The sequence below is a fragment of the Bubalus bubalis genome, chromosome 16, assembly GCF_019923935.1.
Source record: "Bubalus bubalis isolate 160015118507 breed Murrah chromosome 16, NDDB_SH_1, whole genome shotgun sequence".
Classification (NCBI taxonomy): Eukaryota; Metazoa; Chordata; class Mammalia; order Artiodactyla; family Bovidae; genus Bubalus; species Bubalus bubalis.
Genome location: NC_059172.1, coordinates 33,667,239 through 33,691,120, shown reverse-complemented (window position 1 = coordinate 33,691,120; position 23,882 = coordinate 33,667,239). Strand labels below are relative to the sequence as shown.

The 23,882-nt window shown below is 40.3% G+C and overlaps 1 protein-coding gene across 6 annotated transcripts in view; it reads right to left on the bottom strand.

Moving 5' to 3' along the window:
• Positions 1-23,882, bottom strand: part of STIM1 (stromal interaction molecule 1) — a 202,129-nt gene that overhangs the window by 35,573 nt on the left and 142,674 nt on the right. For all 6 annotated transcript variants that reach the window (XM_044929419.2, XM_025266496.3, XM_044929421.2 and 3 more), the window contains one exon: positions 2,981-3,092. In XM_044929419.2, coding sequence (XP_044785354.2) covers positions 2,981-3,092 — 112 coding nt within the window. The remainder of the gene's footprint in view (positions 1-2,980; positions 3,093-23,882) is intronic.

The following is a 23,882-nucleotide window of genomic DNA, read 5'->3' as shown; positions in this document are numbered from 1 at the left end:
ACTGTAAATTTTCTGTTGTGCTTCTCCTCCCAGGGATTATCCACCAAACACCTGTCTCCACACTCCCACCTTCTATAAATGCATTCTCCTGTCCAGCCCAGGTCAAAATGTTATGCCACATGACCCAGGGATTCTGAGGGCCTCTGAATTTACCTGATCCTAACTGTCATTAAATATAAATCTGCTGACAAAGAGCATTGCATTAGTCTTGTCATCTTGTATTTGAGTAATAGTAATTGACTCTCAATCACATTACTATATTTTTTATATTCTTCAATCATACTGTTAATAATAACTTAATAAGAGAGGACCTATAAACAAGGAAATGGTATAGGAAAAACTGGACTTTGTTTCTCTTCTGCTCGAATTTAGTGGGTACAGAGGGGAGAGGAGTATAAGACATGAAAGGTTGAAAAACCACTGGTCTGGGTCCCACAAGTGAGGATGACCTACTATACTATGGTTTGTGCTCTTTTCTGATTCATAGCTTTGTTTCCCTAGATAAAGAAAAGCTTCTGACATCAGTGTGTCATTTACACTCCTGCCTGGGCATGCAGGCATAGTTACTTCTTTCTCTAGTCCTGGGAAGCAACCAAGCCCATCTATAAAACAGGCAGTGAGATACCCTGATGTGGGTGAGGGTGGGGTAGGGGTGGGGATGGTCAGGAGATTCAGTTTCTGGCCCCAGCTCCATCAATGATTCACTTGTCTGACATAAGCTGCTTAATCTCTTCCCTGGGGCCTCAATTTCCTTCTGTGTAAACTTAAGTAAATCCGATGCTTCTCACAAACTTGGGAGTTCTTGGGGCTCTCTTTAGAGCACTTCTAACAAGTGTACCGGCCTTCATCTAACTGATCAAAGTTAAGTATCACCTTTTCTACAGTCTATTTGTCAAAGAAACCTATGAATTTCTAAGCAACGAGAAATGAGAAAGGAACTAACATTTATTAAACTGCTGTGTATCTCATACTATTCTGACACTTTACATACAATACCTCATTTAGTCCCCACACTTTAGGAACCCAGTTCTTTTATTAGCAGAGACTTAGGGATAAGTAATTTGCCCACTTACACAGCAAGTAAGTGGCAAAGGCAGGATTCAACCCAAATCTGCTAGATTCATCCCATTATACCATGCTGCCTAGTGATAGGCCTAGAAAAACACCCCCACTCCACCCCACACTCCCTGCTCTGAAGGCTCCACGCTTCCTACTGTCACTGAGGCACCACAGTTTGGCTGCCTCTACCCCTGTGCCCAGCCTGGCTGGATCTGGTCTCAGATCTAATCCTAGTCATAGGATGACCAAGTAAGCTCACTACCTGAGAACTGATTCCTCATCTATGTTTTCCAGCTTAATCCAAGCCATTGCCATTCTTCAAGATGGAATGGGTCAGGGATCCACAAGGTAGGTAACACTGCTATTTCCATGAGAAAGAACCTAAATCCTGGAGCTTCATGGTTAATCATCTGTTTGATTGTCTGTCTCTTCCACTAAACACAGAGTTCCTCAAGGCAAATGTGGGGTCTAATGTGTTTCTTTGTCCTCAAGGCCCAGGAGAAAGCATGGCACAGGGTATGCTTGGTAAAGTGTTGTTAAATAGAACTACACTGAGTATTTCCAGGATGCCTATTTTCAACTACATGGGGCAAGAGGAAGATGCAGTGAAAAAAGCAGGGCATTTAGAACCAGGCAGACCTAAGTTCAAATCCCAGCTCTGCAACCTACTGGCTTTGATAAATCATAAAATATTTGAAATTCAGTTTGTTTGCCCAAAAGTTGGGATAATAATTCCTTCCTCCCAGAATAGTGGGAATCAACTGAAATAACAGGTAGGAAAGAAACTCTATAAAGGGATATACAAACATTAAGATTATTACTCTCTCTAGAGTAGGGAGAAGCCGTGAAGAAGAGGCTGCAGGCAGCAGAGGAGGGACCAGCCAGCTCAGCTAAGCCTGGACAGTACTGCCCGGTAGCTCTATGGCTAGAGGCTGCAATGTGTGGACATTCCAACAGCTTCACCTTCCCCTTTTTCCTTTGCTGAAGCTCATAACCAGATGCACCTACATAATATGACAGATTATACATAATGAGCACTTACCAGGCAGTAAGCCCTTTGAGGGGAAGGGCAACTTGTTGCCATCTTTATTCCCAGCACCCAGCACAAGTGCTTGGCACAGAACAAGTACCCAGTAAATACTGATTGAATGAATAAGTAAATGGATTAATCACTGGATGACATACAGCACTAGTTGACATAACAAGAAGTCCAAGCAGTACTCTAGCCCCTCCCCACACCACCCCAAGTCCTAGCATACTGTATCTGTAAGAGGGGCAGAGTTAGGACACAACAGTTGTTGGAACAGTCACTCCAGAGAGGAGGCTGGGGCCAATGCTAGTTGGCCCCCATCTCTGCACCATTTTTTTAGAGTAGATAAACTGTGTATGGGTAATTCAGGGGAAGTTAAAGGAGCCCTGGGGCCCCAGTGCCACGGGCAATAAAAAAGACAGCGGCTGGGGGGAGCCAGAAGAAGAAAAGAGAAGCAGCACAGGCTTTGAAGTCTACCCAGATCTAGGTTCAAATCACAGTTTTGCCTCTAACTAGCCATGTGGCCTTGGAAAAGTTACTTAGCCAGGCTTATCACCTAGACACAATAATACCTACCTTACAGGACTGATGTAAGAATTAAATGATACTGTATATAAAGTGTTGAGTAGAGTGCCTGGCATGTATTAAGCACTCAATAAATGGCAGCCATTAGTACTCTTCCCAGGATTGATAGAAATATTAAATAAGAGAATAGATGTGAAGTGCCCATTATGCTTTATAGTAAGTACACAGTAAATGTGAGAAAAGAAGTCTACAAATTCTGCACTGAAAGGAGTGAAACTTCATTTAATACATGAGAGCAACCTGAAGGCAGGCCAACCCCATCCCATTCCCTACACCCCAAGTGAGAAAACCCACTCTCCTCCTGACCTTGGCATGGCATGGCCACTGAGCTGCAGCTTCCGGAAGGTCTCCTCATACTGAGGCAGCTCCACATACGTGATCAGCCACTGCACCACCTCATCCACGGTCCAGTTGTATACTGCAGGAAGAGATAAGTAAAGCCATGATTCCGGAATGCAAGCAATGCTTGCAACTTACTGTCATAGTCACAGTGACCTTAACATTCACCACGTCTATGTGTTTTCTCCCATAAAATCCTAACAATGAAGGAATACATACAGTACTTTTTGTTTTCTTGGGCTCCAAAATCTCTGCTGACGGTGACTGCAGCCATGAAATTAAAAGACGCTTGTTCCTTGGAAGAAAAGTTATGACCAATGACCAATCTAGACAGCATATTAAAAAGCAGAGACATTACTTTGACGACAAAGGTCTGTCTAGTAGAACCTATAGTTTTTCCAGTAATCATGCATGGATGTGAGAGTTGGACCATTAAGAAAGCTGAGTACCGAAGAATTGATGCTTTTGAACTGTGGTGTTGGAGAAGACTCTTTTTTTTTTTTTTTTTTTTAATTTTATTTTATTTTAAACTTTACATAACTGTATTAGATTTGCCAAATATCAAAATGAATCCGCCACAGGTATACATGTGTTCCCCATCCTGAACCCTCCTCCCTCCTCCCTCCCCATTCCATCCCTCTGGGTCGTCCCAGTGCACCAGCCCCAAGCATCCAGTATCGTGCATCGAACCTGGACTGGCATCTCATTTCATACATGATATTTTACATGTTTCAATGCCATTCTCCCAAATCTTCCCACCCTCTCCCTCTCCCACAGAGTCCATAAGACTGTTCTATACATCAGTGTCTCTTTACTCTTGAGAGTCCCTTGGACTGCAAGGAGATCAAATCAGTCAATCCTAAAGGAAATCCACCCTGAATATTCACTGGAAGGACTGATGCTGAAGCTGAAGCTCCAATACTTTGGCCACCTGATGTGAAGAACTGACTCATTGGAAAATGAGTTTTCCAATGACTCAAGAAATGACTCATTGAAAAATCAGTTTCCCTGATGCTGGGAAAGATTGAAGGCTGGAGGAGAAGGGGACGACAGAGGATGAGATGGTTGGATGGCATCATTGACTCAATGGACATGAGTTTGAGCTAGCTCCGGGAGTTGGTGATGAGACAGGGAAGCCTGGCGTGGTGCAGTCAATGGGGTCGCAAAGAGTAGGACATGACTGAGCAACTGAACTGAACTGAACTGATAGGGAATGGATTTTTTCTTGTACTATCCTGGTGTATCTGGGATAAAATAATCCTGAATTACTATATCATGACTTCCCTGGTGGCTCAGACGGTAAAAGCATCTGCCTACGATGTGGGAGACCCGGGTTCGATCCCTAGGTTGGGAAGATCCCCTGGAGAAGGAAATGGCAACCCACTCCAATATTCTTGCCTGGAAAATCCCATGGACAGAGGGGCCTGGCAGGCTACAGTCCATAGGGTCACAAAGAGTCGGACACGACTGAGCAACTTCACTTCACTTCACTTCATATTACATTATGTATTTTTATAATAATAATAAAATGATACTAATAGAATCCATCATTTATGTAGCACTTACTTTATAACAGGAACTGTGCTAAGCACTTCACATATATTAGCTCACTAATCTTTTCAACAACCATGTAAAGGATATATACCACTTTATCCCTATTTTACAGATGAAGAAACTGAGGCACAAAAAGGTTATGTAACTTTCCCAAAATTTTCCAGCCAGGAACTGGTAAATATTGAACTCAAGCAGTCTGGCTTCATGACTTGCCCTGGCCATTATGTCATAAACATCATATGTATATAACATTCTTTAATTTATATAAGAATATACATGGAGGTTATTTATACACACACACACACACACACACACATATACATATATTCTCCCTGACACTGCAGGAAAGCTTCATACAAATCTGAGCCAAGAGATGGATCCAGATGACATCACTAAGCTCTGAATGAGATCATACCTATTCATATATTTTTCAGTTCTGTGCAAAAAATAAATTTCCCTTTTTGCTTATATCAGGTTGAAAAGATTTTCTATCACAACAGGAGTCAATTCTAACTGAAACAATTACTGAATGATCATTCATAATATGGCAAATCACATCATTACCATAAGTGGACCACTGTACCTAATCATTTCCTCAGTATTATAAGACTATGACTTTTTAAAAATGGAAACTATAAAAATAATAGTTTAAAAATATTTTAATAGTTGTGTGGTATTTAGCCACAGAGATAACAAATTTATCTCCATGTTTTGTCAAGAATCAACAATAAAGGAATAGAAGGGGACTTAATGTGCAAGGAATATGTTCAAGCCAAGAAAAGGTCAAGTGAAATCATGATGCATTATATAAAACAAAGTTTCATAGGAGCTTGAATAGAGAAAAATAGTGGGAGAACTGAGTCACCATATAGCACCCAGTAATACAGCCATGCTGAACTTAAAGAACCTTGGGTGGGAGCAGTCGGGTTTCGGCAAAAATATGTCATTTTATTGGATTTGAAATGTGCTTTTATTTAAAGTATCAGTGTGTTTTTGTTTGTTTATATTTGTACACAAATTTTATATAGCAACTTAAACTTTATTTTATGTTTGTACATATTTGAATGCTTTTAAATAAAACCAGCTTTGCAGGCCCAAGATAAATGATTTGCCTTAAAAGGAATTTGTACATTCCTCAAATTTGAAAACTACTGCTGTGAGCAGCAAGAAGCCAAAAAAGTTTTGAAGCAGAATGAAATGGTGAGATTTATTACCATCCTCTTTTAAGATCTATATCTTTCCCCAAAACTGTCCTGCATGAGATGGCTTTCTAATTTCCCCTTAATGGTCAGGAGAAATTGAAGGCAGGGACCATGTCCTTTTCTGTTTTGCTCACCTTCTTTGTCTCTAAAATAGTGCTTTTTATACAGTGGCATCAATAAAAATTTACTCAAAAAATAACTATCCTAAATGAGGCGTTCCAGAAATGTTCTGAATGTGTGCCACCAAACAGCAACAACAATCTTCCCAGACAAATATACAGCCCAGGTGGAGGTTAACTTCTGAAACACGTGACCAAAAATCAGCATTCCTCTGATTGTTGTTGTTCAGTCACTCAGTCATGTCAGACTCTTTGTGACCCCGTGGACTGCAGCATTCCAGGCTTCCCTGTCCTTCACTGTCTCCCAGAGTTTGCTCAAACTCATGTCTACTGAGTCAGTGATGCTACTGGTATTCCTCTGGTAGGCACACCTCAGATCTTAGGTTGCTTCTGCCACTCTATATAAACTAGAGAAGTTACAAGTCTGGGCCCTGTCCCTTTACCCTTCTCCTCCCCCACAGTGGAGCCCAGCACATGGTATAAAGCAGACACTCAGAAAGAACAAAACAGTGGAAGACAAAAATACTCTAATCTCTCTATGTCCCCCAAAAACCGCTGGGGCTCAGGAGAAAAGTCCTAAAGCCAAGAGACTTTGGAGGTAGCTTAGACCATTCGCAGAGGCACAGGAAAGGTTCTGTGAGAGGAAATGAGGCAGATCTAGTGCATTCAACTGCATCCTAGAAAACAAGGTTCTGGAGGCTTAGGTGGAGACTGCTTAGTCATCGCCTGGTTGAATTTCTAATTTCCAGACTAGAATACACTGGAGGGAAGAGAGAGATTAATTTCCAAGAGATATGCTCAAATCATAGGGCTTAGGAAAGGAGGGATGACAGAACAGGCATTAAAGATGTGCTGAGGAAAGTACAACGGATTGGCCTTTTATTCCTGAAAATGAATCTATCTCCACATACATTGTAAACATGACCACTTGCTATCATCCAGAGTGTTAGGTAATGAAGACCTAGCAGAGTGGCACAAGATGTGAGGTGGACAGACAAGTGTCAACCTGCAAAGTGCAGGGAACACATTCCTGCCTGTATTGTCAAAGGAGCTCGGCCTCACCCAGCATGACGTATGGAGTAGAAAAGCCATTTCATGTCTTGTTGCTTGAAAGGTCCACAGCCAGAAGTGCCACAAGAGTCTTTTGTCTACAGGGAAGACACCCTGATACAGGCCTGAGCATAGACCCTTGGCAGGCAGGAACTCCTCTGCTTGTGCCCTACACTGCAGTGGAGACAAGCAGGAGTCCGTCTAGACTAGGGTTTCTTAGTCTCTGCAGCACTGACCTTTTGGACAGGTTAATTCTTTGTTGTAGGGGGCTGCCCTATGCACTGTACGACATTTAACAACCCTGGCATCTACAGACCAGATGCCAGTAGTATGCTGCCAATCATAACAATCAAAACTGTCTCGAGATACTGCCAAATGTACTCTGGGGAACAAAACTGCCCCCGGCTGAGAACCACTGCTCTAAACACATGGCAGAAGGTCTATAAGGAGACCTCCAATGAGGATAGTCAGTCCCCACAGAGCTAAGCTTTGTGGAAAAGGACAAAGACTCCAACATATTAGGACAAACCTCAAGGCAGTTGTTTTTTGGGCTATGTGCCCACATATTATTCTGTTATCCGGCAGATGCCCTACCTAGGTAAGACTTGCCAGTATGGTGTTGCCCACTCAGAATCACTGCAGTCTGAACAAAGTAAGCCAGAGTGAGCTGTGTCCTTGTCAGACAGCAGCCCTGTGTCCCAGCATGATATCCCACCACTCAGTCAAGGCAGGGTGCCAGGACCTTGTTCCTAAGGTTCAAGTGCCTAAAAGCTAAAAATCTTGTTCTGTTTTCTCATTCCAAAAGAGAAAATGGGAAGAATCCCTGGCCCAAAGTGAGGAAGAAGGCAACACCAAGTACAGAGAGCTGTGGCTGTCAGTAAGGGGAGACAGAATTTGGCCAGGAGAGCTTAGTACCGAGAGAGATGCCAAGTGATTCACATGACCAAATCCCGGAGGACATGCAAGCAAGAGACAGTCTTCTAAAGTTGTGATTCTCTCATCCCCTTAAGCCTCTGTCCATTTGGCTCCTAAAGACATCAAAGACTACATCTCTGGGCAAAATGACAAACAATATTACACAAAATCGGAGAAGGCCAACCCCTGGAGTTTTCAGCAACACATAGTCCTTCATAAAAGAGATACACAAGGTGACTAACTTTGTAGTCTCCAACATTTTTAATGACATAATCTGCATGTAAAAAAATTCAAGCACACATTACCATATATGAATATATATTTATAAATTAGATATATATACTGATATTGCTGCTGCTGCTAAGTCACTTCAGTCGTGTCCGACTCTGTGCGACCCCATAGACAGAAGCCCACTAGGCTCCCCCATCCCTGGGATTCTCCAGGCAAGAACACTGGAGTGGGTTGTCATGTCCTTCTCCAATACTGACATTAGGTATATTGTAAAAATATATAAAACTTAAAGAACGAGACGGAGAAGGCAATGGCACCCCACTCCAGTACTCTTGCCTGGAAAATCCATGGACAGAGGAGCCTGGTAGGCTGCAGTCCATGGGGTCGCTAAGAGTCGGGAACAACTGAGCGACTTCACTTTCACTTTTCACTTTCATGCATTGGAGAAGGAAATGGCAACCCACTCCAGTGTTCTTGCCTGGAGAATCCCAGGGACGGGGAGCCTGGTGGGCTGCCGTCTATGGGGTCGCACAGAGTCGGACATGACTGAAGCGACTTAGCAACAGTAGCAGCAGCAAAGAATGAGATAAAAATAAATGTAATACAAATATACACTATTATATTTTCCTGTTGACCCCAGTTGATTGTCTTGTGCAGTTGGAAACCACTGGTCTTTGAGCCATGTAGATGCTTGAGAGAAGGGCATTTCAAGCAGATGGAAGAGTAAGTATTACTCCCTAGCACATGAGCTATAGCAATACCTCCAGGGATATACCAGAACAGATCTCTGGCCTTGGCCAATCCTTTTTCTTGTCAGAGAAAGAATAAGTAGTAAGAAATGGGCTCCTAAATCATAATGTTTTTTCCCCTGATGGACCAGTGGTGCCTCCAGATAGAGCCCCCACTCACCTTTGTAGTTTCAAACTCACAGCCCAGAACTATGTCTGGCAGAAGGGTTACCAGTACCTTCTCTGCCTCTCTTGCACACAACTGTTAGTCATTTACTTAGCTACTCAGTTAGCCTTTGGTCAGTCTTTTGTCAACCTTTTGGTCACCTCTAGCACCATGGTTAAGGATTTGGACTCTGGAACCAAGTGATTTGGATTGAATTTGAGATCTGCTATTGACTAGATGTAAGGTCATGAACAAGTTACTTTTTTCAACCTCATTCTGTCACCTATAAAATGGTGAGAATCAGAGTTCCTACATCATAAGAATGTAGTGAAGATATGAGAAGTTCCTAGCATACAGTAAGTGCTAAAAAAAAATTAGCTATTATTATCACCATTCATTCATTCACTAAGCTTTCACTGGCTTCTACTCTAATAGATCCCTGGTTGGTTACAAGATACAGAGATCAGTCTGAATGATCTCCATCATCAAGGACTATTTTCTAGAGAAGGAGACATATAGGAAATTAAATGAATATAATACAATGTGACAAGTGCTAGGTAAAAGCAATGTATGGGATGATGTGGGAGCACAGAGGAAGGAGTGACTGCCAGAGTGAATCAGAAAAGGCATCACAAAGCCTAGATTCTTATCTGGCTACTCAGGAGACAGCATTCCAAGACACCTACAGAATCTCACCAAAGGGGCCCTCCCTAAAGACAGTTTGTAGTCTAGACTTGTGATTTTTCTCTAAGTGGTTTCCTTCTGGCTCTCACTAGCAGTTTGCCATCTGAGCCTAGAATGAGGCAGATACCATGTTAGTTTTCTAACATGGAATCAATACCAAGCCTTAAACCATTATTGCAAAAAGAACCTGGCCCTTTCACCTAGGACTCATGTGATAGACCCACTAGGCCCCTGGCAAAAATCAGCTCTGCCAGTGTTCAAAAGAACATACTAGTGAACACCATCCCATAGGAAGCTACTTGGCTAGCAGAGACCAGATTAGAGAAAGACTAGCAGCATGGCTGCAGAATATTAAGAGAACCTAAAGTTTGGAATGTTGAATGAGTCAAATAACTTGTATAAGATCACACAAAGGCAGACTCCTGTCTTCTACATCCCTGCTCTGGGCCAGCTCCCACACTGTGAGTTAAAATATGGAATCATATCTTTAGGGATTGGATTCATATAGGGACTTCCCTGGTGGTCCAATGGTTAACAATCTGCTTTGGAATGCAGGGCAATCAGGTTCCATCCCTGGTCAGGGAAGTAAGATCCCACATGCCACAGAACAACTAAGCCTGCACACTGCAACTACTGAGCCCATGTACCACAACTAGAGAATCCATGCACCACAACTAAACACCTCACATGGCACAACGAACTCCTGCGTGTCATGACAAAGACCCAAAGCAGCCAAATACATTTTTCTAAAAAATATGGAATCATGTAAGATAATGCCCTCAAGCATTTTTGTGGGGAAATAAAAAGGCAGGTAGCCAAGAACTTCCAGATGTACAAGTTGGATTTAGAAAAGGCAGAGGGACCAGAGATCAAATTGCCAACATCCATTGGATCATAGAAAAAGCAAGACAATTCCAGAAAAATATCTACTTTTGTGCTTCATTGACTACGCTAAAATCTTTGACTGTGTGAATCACAACAAACTGTGGGAAATTCTTCAAGAGATGGGAATACCAGACCACCTCACCTTCCTCTTGAGAAACCTGTATGCAGGTCAAGAAGCAACAGTTAGAACTAGACATGGATCAACAGACTGGCTCCAAATTGGGAAAGGAGTATGTCAAGGCTGTATATTGTCACCCTATTTATTTCACGTATATGGAGAGTATATTATGTGAAATGCCAGGCTGGATGAAGCTCAAGCTGGAGTCAAGCCTTCCGGGAGAAATATCAATAACCACATAAATGCAGATGACACCACTCTAAAGGCAGAAAGTGAACAGGAACTAAAGAGCCTCTTGATAAAGGTGAAAGAGGAGAATGAAAAAACTGGTTTAAAACTCAACATTCAAAAAACTAAGATCACGGCATCTGGTCCCATCACTTCTTGGCAAATAGATGGGGAAAAAATTGAAACAGTGACAGACTTTATTTTCTTGGGCTCCAAAATCACTGTGGGCAGTGACTGCAGCCATGAAATTAAAAGACTCTTGCTCCTTGGAAGAAAAGCTATGACAAACCTAGACAGTGTATTAAAAACCAGAGACATCACTTTGCCAACAAAGGTCTGTGTAGCCAAAGCTATGGTTTTTCCAGTAGTTGTGTACAGATATGAAAGTTGGACCATAAAGAAGCATGCTTTCAAACTGTGGTGCTGGAGAAGACTCTTGAGAGTCCCTTGAACTGCAAGGAGATCAAACCAGTCAGTTCTAAAGGAAATCAGTCCTGAATATTCATTGGAAGGACTGATGCTAAAGTTGAAGCTCCAACACATTAGATACTTTGGCCACCTGATGCAAAGAGCTGACTCATTGCTGGGAAAGATTGAGGGCAGGAGGAGAAGGGTGCAACAGAGGATGAGAAGGATGGATGGTATCATCGATTCAATGGACATGAGTTTGAGCAAACTCCAGGAGTTAGTGATGAACAGGGAAGCCTGATATGCTGCAGTCCATGGGGTTGCAAAGAGTCAGACATGACTGAGCTACTGAACAACAAATTAAAGAAATTGATACTGTAAAAAAGAAAACAGAAAACCTTCCCACAAGGAAAACACCAGGCTCAAATTGCTTTACTGGTGAATTCTACCAAATATTCAAGGAAAAATACACCAATTCTGCATGAAGTCTTCTGAAAATTGACGAATACTTCCCAACTCATTTTATGAGGCCAGCATTATCCTGATAAAACAAGAAAAGAAAATGACAAACCAATATCCCTAAACCCCTAACAAAGGTCCACAAGTTTGAAACAAAGTTTTAGCAAATATGAAATATTAGCTTTTAATAGTGACAATCTGTAAAAAAAAAAAAAATACAAAATTGCTAAGCTGTATGCCTGAAACTAATAAAATACTGTAAATCAACTATATCTCAATTTAAACATTTTAATAGAAAAATAAAAATAATAAAATTTTAACAAGTAAAATCCAACCATATATTTAGAAAATGACCAAGTGGGGTTTATCCCAAGAATACAACTAGTTTAACATGGAAAAATCAGTCAATATAATTTATCATATTAGCAAACAAAAGCAGAAAAACCAGGCAATCAACTCTGAAAACTCACTGGATAAAATCCAACATCCAGGACTTCCTTGGTGGCTCAGTGGTAAAGAATTTGCCTGCCAATGTAGGAGACGAGGGTTCCATCCCTAATTCAGGAAGATTTCACATGCTGCGGGGCAATGAAGCCCATGCGCCGCAGCTACTGAGCCTGTGCTCTAGAGCCTGGGAGCCACAACTACTGAGCCCATGCGCCACAACTACTGAAGCCCTAGAGCCCTAGAGCCGTGCTCCTCAACAAGACAGTCCATCGCAGTGAGATGCCCACGAACCATAACTAGGCAGTAGCGCCCACTCACAACTAGAGAAAAGCCTGTTCAGCAACCAAGACCCAGAACAGCCAAAAATAAAATAAAGAAAATTTAAAAAGAAAATCCAACATCCATTCCTGACCAAAGTTCTCAGCAAACTAGGAATAGAAGGTAGCTTCCTTGATCTGACGAAAGGTTTTTATAGAAAACAAACAAAAACAACCAACCAACCAACCAAAGAGCAACAGCTAATGTTATATTTGAGGGCTTCCCTTGTAGCTCAGTTGGTAAAGTATCTGCCTGCAATGCAGGAGACCCAGGTTCAATTCTTGGGTCGGGAAGATCCCCTGGAAAAGGAAATGGCAACCCACTTCAGTATTCTTGCCTGGAGAATTCCATGGACAGAGGAGCCTGGCAGTCCATGGGGTCGCAAGAGTTGGACACACCATTATATTTAATGTTATATTTAATGGTGAAAGACTAAATGATTTCCCTTTAATATGAGAAACAAGATGAAGATGTCTGCTCTTACTGCTTCTCTTCAACACAGTACTGGAGATACTAACCAGGGCAATCAGATAAGAAAAATATTTTTAAAAGGCATCCAGGTTGGAAAAGAAAAAAATTAAACTTTCCTTACTAGCAGACACAACTGTCTAATTTGAAAATCTGATGGTCTCCTACTAGTAAGTGAGTTTAACAAGATTACAGAGTACAAGATCAATATATAAAATCAATTATGTTTTTCTTATAAAGCAACAATCAAAAATTAAATTAACATCACTTAATAGTAAAATTTGGGGTGGTCAAGTGGCACAGTGGTAAAGAATCTGCCTGCCAGTGAAGGAAACACAAGAGACAGGGATTTGATCCCTGGGTTGGGAAGATCCCCTGGAGTAGGAAATGGCAACCCATTCCAGTAATCTTGCCTGGAAAATTTCATGGACAGAGGAGCCTGGGAAGCTACAGTCTAAGGGTTCGCAAAGAGTCAGACATGACTGAGTGACTGAGCATCCACACACACAATAGTAAAATTTACATGATGTATATTTTACCACAATTTAAAAACTACTACTCACAATACAATCAAAACCTGTGAAATACTTATAAATAAATCCAACAAAAGATATGAAAGATTTGTATCCTGAAAACTGATCCTGAGAGGGACTTCCCTGGTGGTCTAGTGCCTAAGATTCCGAGCTCCGAATATAGGGGGCCCGGATTCAACTCTTGGCCAGGGAACTAGATCCTACACGCCACAACTAAGACCTGGCACAACCAAATAAATAAAATAATTAATTTTAAAAAACATGCTGAGAGAAAATGTACCTCCTAAACAAATGTAGCAATATACTCTGTCCATAGGTCAGAAAACTAAATCTTATTAAGATGTCAGCTCTTACAAACTGATCTACAGATAAAGTCCCATAGGGAATTTTTTTTTTAGAAATTGACAAGCTGAATTGAGGACAAACAGCCAAAACGATTTTGAAAAAGAAAAACAAAGCTGGAGGGCTAATACTATCTGACTGAAAGAATTACTATAAGACTATTGTAATCAAAATACCATGGTACTGACATAAAGACAAATAGATCAGTAGACAGAACAGAGTCCATACGTAAACCCACACTTATATGGACAACTGATTTTTTACAAAAAGTCCAAGGCAACGCAGTGGAGAAAAGACAGAATGTTCAACAAATGGTTCTAGAACAACTGGGACATCCATGAGCACAAAAATAACTAAAATTCATATTTAACACCATATATAAAAATAAATACAAAACAGATCATAAGCCTAAATGTAAAACCTAAAACTATAAAACTTCTAGAAAGAAATATAGTAGAAAATGCTTGCCTAAGTGTGGGTTAAGCAAAAATTCCTTACAAATAACACCAAAAGCATGATCCATAAAAGAACTAACTGATAAACTGAAGTTCAGAAAAAGTAAAACTTTCTGCTCTTTAAAAGATACTGTTAAGAGGATGATAAGACAAACCATAGACTGGAGAAAATCTTTACAAAGCATACATCTTATAAAGGCTTTTTTTTTCATAAAGGATTTATATCCAGAATATATAAAGGACTCTTAAACCTCAACAATAAAAAAAAAAAAACAAATAAACCCACAAGCCAATTAAAATATAGACATACAATTTGGACAGATAATTCACCAAAGAAGATATGTGAATGGCACATGAAAAGATGCCCAATATCATTAATCATCAGGAAAATGCAAAATAAAATCACTATGAGACAACACTATACTGTTAGAATAGCTAAAATTTAAAAGACTGACCAGGAACTTCCCTGGTGGTCCAGAGGCTAAGACTCCAAGCTCTTATGGTAGGGCACCCAGGGTTCGATCCCTGGTCAAGGAACTAGATCCCACATGCCACAACTAAGAGTTCGCATGCTACAACTAAAGATCCCATGTGTCGCAACTAAGATCCAGCACAGCCAAATAAATAAATATTCAAAAAAAAGAAAAAAGAAAGACTGATCATACCAAGTGCTAGCAAGGATGTGGAAGAACTGCAAGTCATACACTACTGGTGGGAATGTATAATGATACAACTACTTTGAAGACAATCTGACAGTTTTTTAAAAATATATACCTACCAAATGATCTAGCCATTTCACTCCTAGATACTTATCTAAAAGAAAAGAAAATATATGTCCATAGAAAAACTTGTATGTGAATGTTCATAGAAGCTTTATTTATAAGAACCGAAAACTGGATATAACTCAAATGTCTATCAGTAGATGAATGGATAAATAAATTGTGGTATATTTAGACAATGGACTGTCGCACTATTTAGCAATAAAAATAAATAAAATATTTATATATGCAACAACATGAATGAATCTCAAAACAACTACACTAAGTGAAAGAAATACATATTTAAATACCTATTATATGACTCCATGTATGGAAAATTCTATAAAATGCAAGCCTATAGTGACTGAAAGATCAGTAGTTGTCTGAGAGGTAGGAAGGGAAAGATCACAAAGGACTGTGAGAAAAATTGTAGGGGTGATGAATATATTTACTATCTTGATTGTGGTGATGGTTTCACAGTTGTATACATGCGTCAAAACTTCGAAAACCGTACACTTTAACTATATTTTATTGTCAATTACAACTCAATAAATCTCCTTTAGAAGAGGTAGTTGAGTGAAAACAGTATCATAGGAAATGCACATAAAATATATTAAAGAGGTAGAATCCTCTGGACTTGGGAACAGAAACAGGTGAGAGATGCTCAGGTTCCTTTATTAAATGGGGATGCAAGTAGGACATTTTTACCCTCAAGTGGCTATTAATATAAATAGAAAATGACTGTGGTTTGTTCAATTTTTTTTAGATAACAAAATACAACCAGCATTGATGCAATGATTTTAACACTTATCACAGTCATTTTACATTTATACTTGAAAGAATGTAAGAGAAAGAAAAAGCCAAGTGTATCTTTTTTCCCCAAAAAATGTAGCAACAAACAACTAATGGTTGAGGAATTTAACTAAATGACTTGAAGATTCACTTAGCAAAGTAATTTTTAAATAGCTAAAATAACAGAAGAAATAGATCTCTTGTCGGGTTTATGTAAAAGCAAAAAAGGTGATGTCTGCTCTTTTATATTGATCTGACTTATGAAATGGTTTGTGCTAAATTCCAATGCCACCTGGTCCCCTGTGTTATGTCAACAGAGAGGCCAGTTCTGCTGAGTTTTCTTCCTGAAACCCTTCTGGTTCTCCAATATTGCTCTACAGCTCCTGTAAAAAATCCTGTCCTACAATGAACAGCACAGATAGAACAGGAGGACAGTCAGCTTATTTTCTTATTTCCAAAAGCCTAGTAGAAAACAAACTTCCTCTCAAGACAAAGTTCTGAGTGATACTAAAAAACCAAGTTCTTTTGCTTTTATCTGGAATCATATTCCTTAGAATCAAACTTGATAGTTAAGGTGCTTTTGATCCATAAAAATGGGTAAGAAATTATTACGAAATATGCTTTGTTCAACAGACAACATCTTTTAAAACCTCATGTTCAGGAAAGGGGAGAAGAAACAGTAAAACAGCACAATTTGTTTAAAGAATGGAAGCCCCGCTTTAGAAAGTAATTCTCTTGGGTCAATGCCTCCCCTCACTACAAAGGGTATAGTTACTGTTCTCACTGGCTCAAACAAACAAACAATTCTATTTCTCAAAGATCCTACAAAATTCACTCAGCTTCTCTTCCATTAAATAACTGCCACTCCCCTTACCTCAAGGATCTTAAAGGAATTCGGATTTACCGCACCCTCCAGCACCGCTCCCCCCCAACACACATACTCTCTCACTATCACTATCATACATAAGGCTGTGGTCCAATTTGCCAATCTGATTCTCCATCCACCATATCTGACTCTTGAACAAAGACACTTAGAGATGAAAAATGAATATAGCTGAGTCATATGAGAGTTACCAGTTCAGTTCAGTTCACATCAGTCGCTCAGTAGTGTCCGACTCTTTGCGAACCCATGAATCGCAGCACACCAGGCCTCCCTGTCCATCACCAATTCCCGGAGTTCACTCAGACACACGTCCATCGAGTCAGTGATGCCATCCAGCCATCTCATCCTCTGTCGTCCCCTTCTCCTCCAGCCACCAATCCCTCCCAGCATCAGAGTCTTTTCCAATGAGTCAACTCTTCGCATGAGGTGGCCAGAGTACTGGAGTTCAGCTTTAGCATCATTCCTTCCAAAGAAATCCCAGGACTGATCTCCTTCAGAATGGACTGGTTGGATCTCCTTGCAGTCCAAGGGACTCTCAAGAGTCTTCTCCAGCACCACACTTCAAAAGCATCAATTCTTCAGCACTCAGCTTTCTTCACAGTCCAACTCTCGCATCCATACATGACCACTGGAAAAACCATAGCCTTGACTAGACTGACCTTTGTTGGCAAAGTAATGTCTCTGCTTTTCAATATGCTATCTAGGTTGGTCATAACTTTCCTTCCAAGGACTAAGCGTCTTTTAATTTCATGGCTGCAATCACCATCTGCAGTGATTTTGGAGTGCCAAAAAATAAAGTCTGACACTGTTTCCACTGTTTCCCCATCTATTTCCCATGAAGTGATGGGACTGGATGCCATGATCTTAGTTTTCTGAATGCTGAGTTTTAAGCTGACTTTTTCACTCTCCTCTTTCACCTTCATCAAGAGGCTTTTTAGTTCCTCTTCACTTTCTGCCATAAAGGTGGTGTCATCTGCATATCGGAGGTTATTGAGATTTCTCCCGGCAATCTTGATTCCAGCTTGTGCTTCCTCCAGCCAAGCGTTTCTCATGATGTACTCTGCACAGAACTTAAATAAGCAGGGTGACAGTATACAGCCTTGACGTATTCCTTTGCCTATTTGGAACCAGTCTGTTGTTCCATGTGCAGTTCTAACTGTTGCTTCCTGACCTGCATACAGATTTCTCAAGAGGCAGGTCAGGTGGTCTGGTATTCCCATCTCTTTCAGAATTTTCCACAGTTTATTGTGATGCACACAGTTAAAGGCTTTGGCATGGTCAATAAAGCAGAAATAGATGTTTTTCTGGAACGCTCTTGGATCTCTTTTCGATGATACAGCGGATGTTGGCTATTTGGTCTCTGGTTCCTCTGCCTTTTCTAAAACCAGCTTGAACATCAGGAAGTTCATGGTTCACGTATTGCTGAAGCCTGGCTTGGAGAATTTTGAGCATTACTTTACTAGCGTGTGAGATGAGTGCAATTGTGCAGTAGTTGGAGCATTCTTTGGCATTGCCTTTCTTTGGGATTGGAATGAAAACGGACCTTTTCCAGTCCTGTGGCCACTGCTGAGTTTTCCAAATTTGCTGGCATATTGAGTGCAGCACTTTCACAGCATCATCTTTCAGGATTTGGAATAGCTCAACTGGAATTTCATCACCTCCACTAGCTTTGTGCGTAGTGATGCTTTCTAAGGCCCACTTGACTTCACATTCCAGGATGTCTGGCTCTAGGTCAGTGATCACACCATCGTGATTATCTGGGTCATGAAGATCTTTTTTGTACAGTTCTATGTATTCTTGCCACCTCTTCTTAATATCTTCTGCTTCTATTAGGTCCATACCATTTCTGTCCTTTATTGAGTGCATCTTTGCATGAAATGTTCCCTTGGTATCTCTAATTTTCTTGAAGAGATCTTTAGTCTTTCCCAGTCTGTTGTTTTCCTCTATTTCTTTGCACTGATCACTGAGGAAGGCTTTCTTATCTCTTCTTGCTATTCTTTGGAACTCTGAATTCAGATGCTTGTATCTTTCCTTTTCTCCTTTGCTTTTCACTTCTCTTATTTTCACAGCTATTTGTAAGGCCTGCCCAGACAGCCATTTTGCTTTTTTGCATTTCTTTTCCATGGGGATGGTCTTGATCCCTGTCTCCTGTACAATGTCACAAACCTCATTCCGTAGTTCATCAGGCACTCTATCAGATCTAGTCCCTTAAATCTATTTCTCACTTCCACTGTATAATCATAAGGGATTTGATTTAGCTCATACCTGAATGGTCTAGTGGTTTTCCCTACTTTCTTTAATTTAAGTCTGAATTTGGCAATAAGGAGTTCATGATCTGAGCTACAGTCAGCTCCTGGTCTTGTTTTTGTTGACTGTATAGAGCTTCTCCATCTTTGGCTTTGAGTTACCAGTTAGAAGAGGCCAATGCCCCAGTCCTGGCTGCTGGGATCCCTGGAGTTGCCCTTGTTCTCAACTCTTCCTCAGCCCTACTAGTTCAGCTCTCCCTTACTTAATGACTTAACTGTGTATAATAAAGAATTTGGTTGTTTTTTATCTTAAGGTCACTTTCGTTGATGATAGGAGTATCTTTGTTATTTGTGGTGGGCCATGGATCACACTTGAGTTCATGCTAATAAGAGACTCTGAATGGGGGCTGGTCACCAGAAAGATCAACCATGTGACTAGAGGATTGGGACTTTGAGTCAAGTGACATCAGCCCAACCTTTGGGGAGGAACAGGGAGCTGGAGATTGAATTCAATCATGTGTGTCAATCAATCATGCTTATATTATAGGAGACCCCAATAAAAACTCTAGACAATGAAGCTTAGCTGAGCTTCATGGTTGCATTATGACTCATGCACCAGGAGGGTGATATGTTCTGATTCCATGGGGAGAGGGCACAGAAGCTCCACATTCAGGACCCTATAAGACCTTGCCATATGGGTGTCTGTCTTTCTTTTGCTGGTCCTAATTTTTATCCTTTATAATAAAATTACAATCATAGGCATACCACTTCCCTGAATCCTGACAGTCATTTAGTAAACTATTAAACCTGAGGGGATTGTGGGAACCCCTGCTTTTGTAGCCAGTTAGTCAGAGTACAGGTGGTCTGGAAATACCTAAAGCTTACAGCTATTAATAGTTTGGTGTCTGAAGTGAGAGTAGTCTTGTTAGGTACTGTACCCTTTTCTTATGAAGTCTGCACTAACCCTGGACAGTGAGTCACAAAATAGCATTACATTATTTCACTTAATGACTCTCTCTGCTTCATCTTCCTCATCTGTAAATGGAGACAATTGTAATAAGTGTACTCCATAAGCTTTTTGTAAGAAATAAATGAGCTAATATACGTAAAGCACTCAGAACATTGCCTGCTGCTGCTGCTAAGTCACTTAAGTCCTAGCACATGTTAAATATCAGTTTTTTAGTTGTTATTGTTGTTTTTTATTATTAAAGTTAAGAGCTGGCTAATGTAGAAATTATCGGGCTTTTTGGCTTAAATCTAAATAACTGAGAAAAGACTGGCTCCAACATTAGTCAGAAAATGTTAACAACACTAATCACATAGACGGTACTGACATTAGTTAGCTAATGTTCTGAATATAAATGACCATTGCTGATAACTACATCATCTAGCAAAACCCAGGCCAGCAAGTTTGAGCCAGTGCCAGAATAGCACATGCTTTTTGTAGCCCTGGAAATTGTAACTCCAGAGAAATTAGGAGCTTTACTTGGAATAATGAAACAAATTGTTTAGAGAAATAGTACATAAGATTTTCACTTTTAGTTTGTCAAACCATCAGGCATGACACATGGTGAGCAAATCCAAAATTGTATGTATGTATCATTTCTAGCTTAGCTATGAGCAACATCACTGCAATGAAATGCTTTTCTCTGCTCATCAGTGATGGGTACCAACTCTTAAAAACTCACTCCATCACCTTCCATCTTCCTGTCATTTAGAACATGTTTGGAAGTGTTCCAATTAGTTGCTAAGTTCAGAAATAAAGTCCTTAACCAGAAAATTGCCTTGAGCTGTTTTCTAATATTATGATTTAGTCCCTCTGTTTCTGCACTCTCTTGGTCACTTTCCCTTCCCAGTTCTTCTCTGTGGCTTTCAGAGAAGGCCAGGAATGTTCTCCCTGCCATCTTTCATTCTGAGTTCTTACTTATGACATCCACTCTTAAAACCCAGGCGCCATGGCCTCAAGTTATTACAAAAAAAAAAGAAAACTAAAATTAAATGGTAATGTTAGATTTTTTCCTGGCAGTGCTGGTATCATTCCAAAGATCATTTCTGTGCTTGATCTCTCATCAGAGACAGCCTGAATTGCTCAGGAGCCATTAAACAAAAGCACCCCAAGGAACTCAACCTCTAATGATTTCCAGTAAGCTATGTATATAGCTAAGTTATGATTCTTCTAAACTGATTTAAAAAAAAATAGAGTTAACAGGAAGTATCAGCCTGTCCATCCTACAATCAGGATTAGCATCTAGGTCTTACTGCTTAAATTACTGTTTTCCATCTACATTATAGATGATCCCTTCCAGAACTGAAATTCCATAATCCTAGGTAAGAATTTAAACAAAAATAGAAACTGCCTCATTCCTACCAAAACTGATCTCTACAGCCAGATCAGTGCTTTCAACCAAGGTGGTATGGAAAAACAATGGCCTAGAGAGCAGAAGGCCCAGGTCTAAGTCCTGGCTCCACTATTTACTAAATACAATGAACAAATAACTTTATAAATCTAGGCCTAAGGTTCCTCATCTGAAAAACCAGGGACCCTGGTGGTCACTTACGTTTAATTCTTCTTAGCATCAAGACCTACCCTCAGAGAGCCAAGGGAGAGATTGCCTCCATTCTTGTTCGTATCAAAGGACGCTAGCCACAGACACAAATGGAAAGGAGGCTAATGCACTTTTTTTCCCTTCCCTGTCAAGTCTCACACAGTTAAACATGCCCTTTCATTTGGAATTCTGAAGCAAATGCTCTAGGAAAAACAACCCCTCCCCCAAGAAAAGGTACTCTTAGTTTAGTGGGGTTTCCCAAGTGGCCCAGGAGTAAAGAAACCACCTGCCAATAAAGGAGATGCAAGAGATGCGAGTTCAATTCCTGCGTCAGGAAGATCCCCTGGAGGAGGGCATAGCAACCTACTCCAGTATTCTTGCTTGGAAAATTCCATGGACAGAGGAGCCTGGCGAGCTACAGTCCATGGGGTCACAAAGAGTTAGACACAACTGAGAGACTGAGCACACAATCATAGTTTAGCAGTCTTACACAAGAAAAGGATCTAAAGAGCTAAAGCTTTAATAAGTTCAACATGAGTCTGCAGAGTGATATGACTGCTGAAGATACCAGCAGCTAATCAGACTGCATTAACAGACACACAGGGCATCTCCATGCTGATCAAACTACACCTGCAGGTCTGCGTCCAACTCTAGGAGCCATGACCTAAGAAAGACATCAATGAAAGTATTTACAAGAAGGAGACCAAGATGAAGAGAAGGATGGGGAAAAAAAAAAAATGCTTTCTTCTCACTAGGTCTATTTTACCTGGAAGAGAAGACTCAAGAGAGAGTCTTAACTGTACTTTGACCTAACCTTTGAATCATCCAGGACTCAGCAGAGCCAGGACCAAGTGGGGATCTTCAGAAGCAAAGGGCTGCTTCAAAAAGCCAGCAGGCTCCCTGTCTCTGGAGCTGAAGCAGTCAAAGCTGGGGGATTCCTCTGGGGGATGTGGGGAACTGGTGAAGAGAGGGGTAGGGAAATAGGATGGTACTAAATCCAAAGAGTTGGGTTTGTTCTTTAGTAGAATTCTCTCACCACTACTATTCAACATAGTTTTGGAAGTTTTGGCCACAGCAATCAGAGCAGAAAAAGAAATAAAAGAAATCCAGATTGGAAAAGAAGAAGTAAAACTCTCACTGTTTGCAGATGACATGATCCTCTACATAGAAAACCCTAAAGACTCCAACCAGAAAATTACTAGAACTAATCAATGAATATAGTAAAGTTTCAGGATATAAAATCAACACACAGAAATCCCTTGCATTCCTATACACTAATAATGAGAAAATAGAAAGAGAAATTAAGGAAACAATTCCATTCACCACTGCAACGAAAAGAATAAAATACTTAGGAAGATATCTACCTAAAGAAACTAAAGACCTATATATAGAAAACTATAAAACACTGGTGAAAGAAATCAAAGAGGACACTAAGAGATGGAGAAATATACCATGTTCATGGATTGGAAGAATCAATATAGTGAAAATGAGTATACTACCCAAAGCAATTTATAGATTCAATGCAATCCCTATCAAGCTACCAATGGTATTTTTCACAGAGCTAGAACAAATAATTTCACAATTTGTATGGAAATACAAAAAACCTCGAATAGCCAAAGCAATCTTGAGAAAGAAGAATGGAACTGGAGGAATCAACCTACCTGACTTCAGGCTCTACTACAAAGCCACAGTCATCAAGACAGCATCATACTGGCACAAAGACAGAAAGAGATCAATGGAACAAAATAGAAAGCCCAGAGATAAACCCACACACCTATGGACACCTTATCTTTGACAAAGGAGGCAAGAATATACAATGGAGAAAAGACAATCTCTTTAACAAGTGGTGCTGGGAAATCTGGTCAACCACTTTTAAAAGAATGAAACTAGAACACTTTCTAACACCATACACAAAAATAAACTCAAAATGGATTAAACATCTAAACATAAGACCAGAAACTATAAAACTCTTAGAGGAGAACATAGGCAAAACACTCTCCGACATACATCACAGCAGGATCCTCTATGACCCACCTCCCAGAATATTGGAAATGAAAGCAAAAATAAACAAATGGGATCTAATTAAAATTAAAAGCTTCTGCACAACAAAAGAAACTATAAGCAAGGTGAAAAGACAGCCTTCAGAATGGGAGGAAATAATAGCAAATGAAGCAACTGACAAACAACTAATCTCAAAAATATACAAGCAACTCCTACAGCTCAGTTCCAGAAAAAGGACCCAATCAAAAAATGGGCCAAAGAACTAAATAGACATTTCTCCAAAGAAGACATACAGATGGCTAATAAACACATGAAAAGATGCTCAACATCACT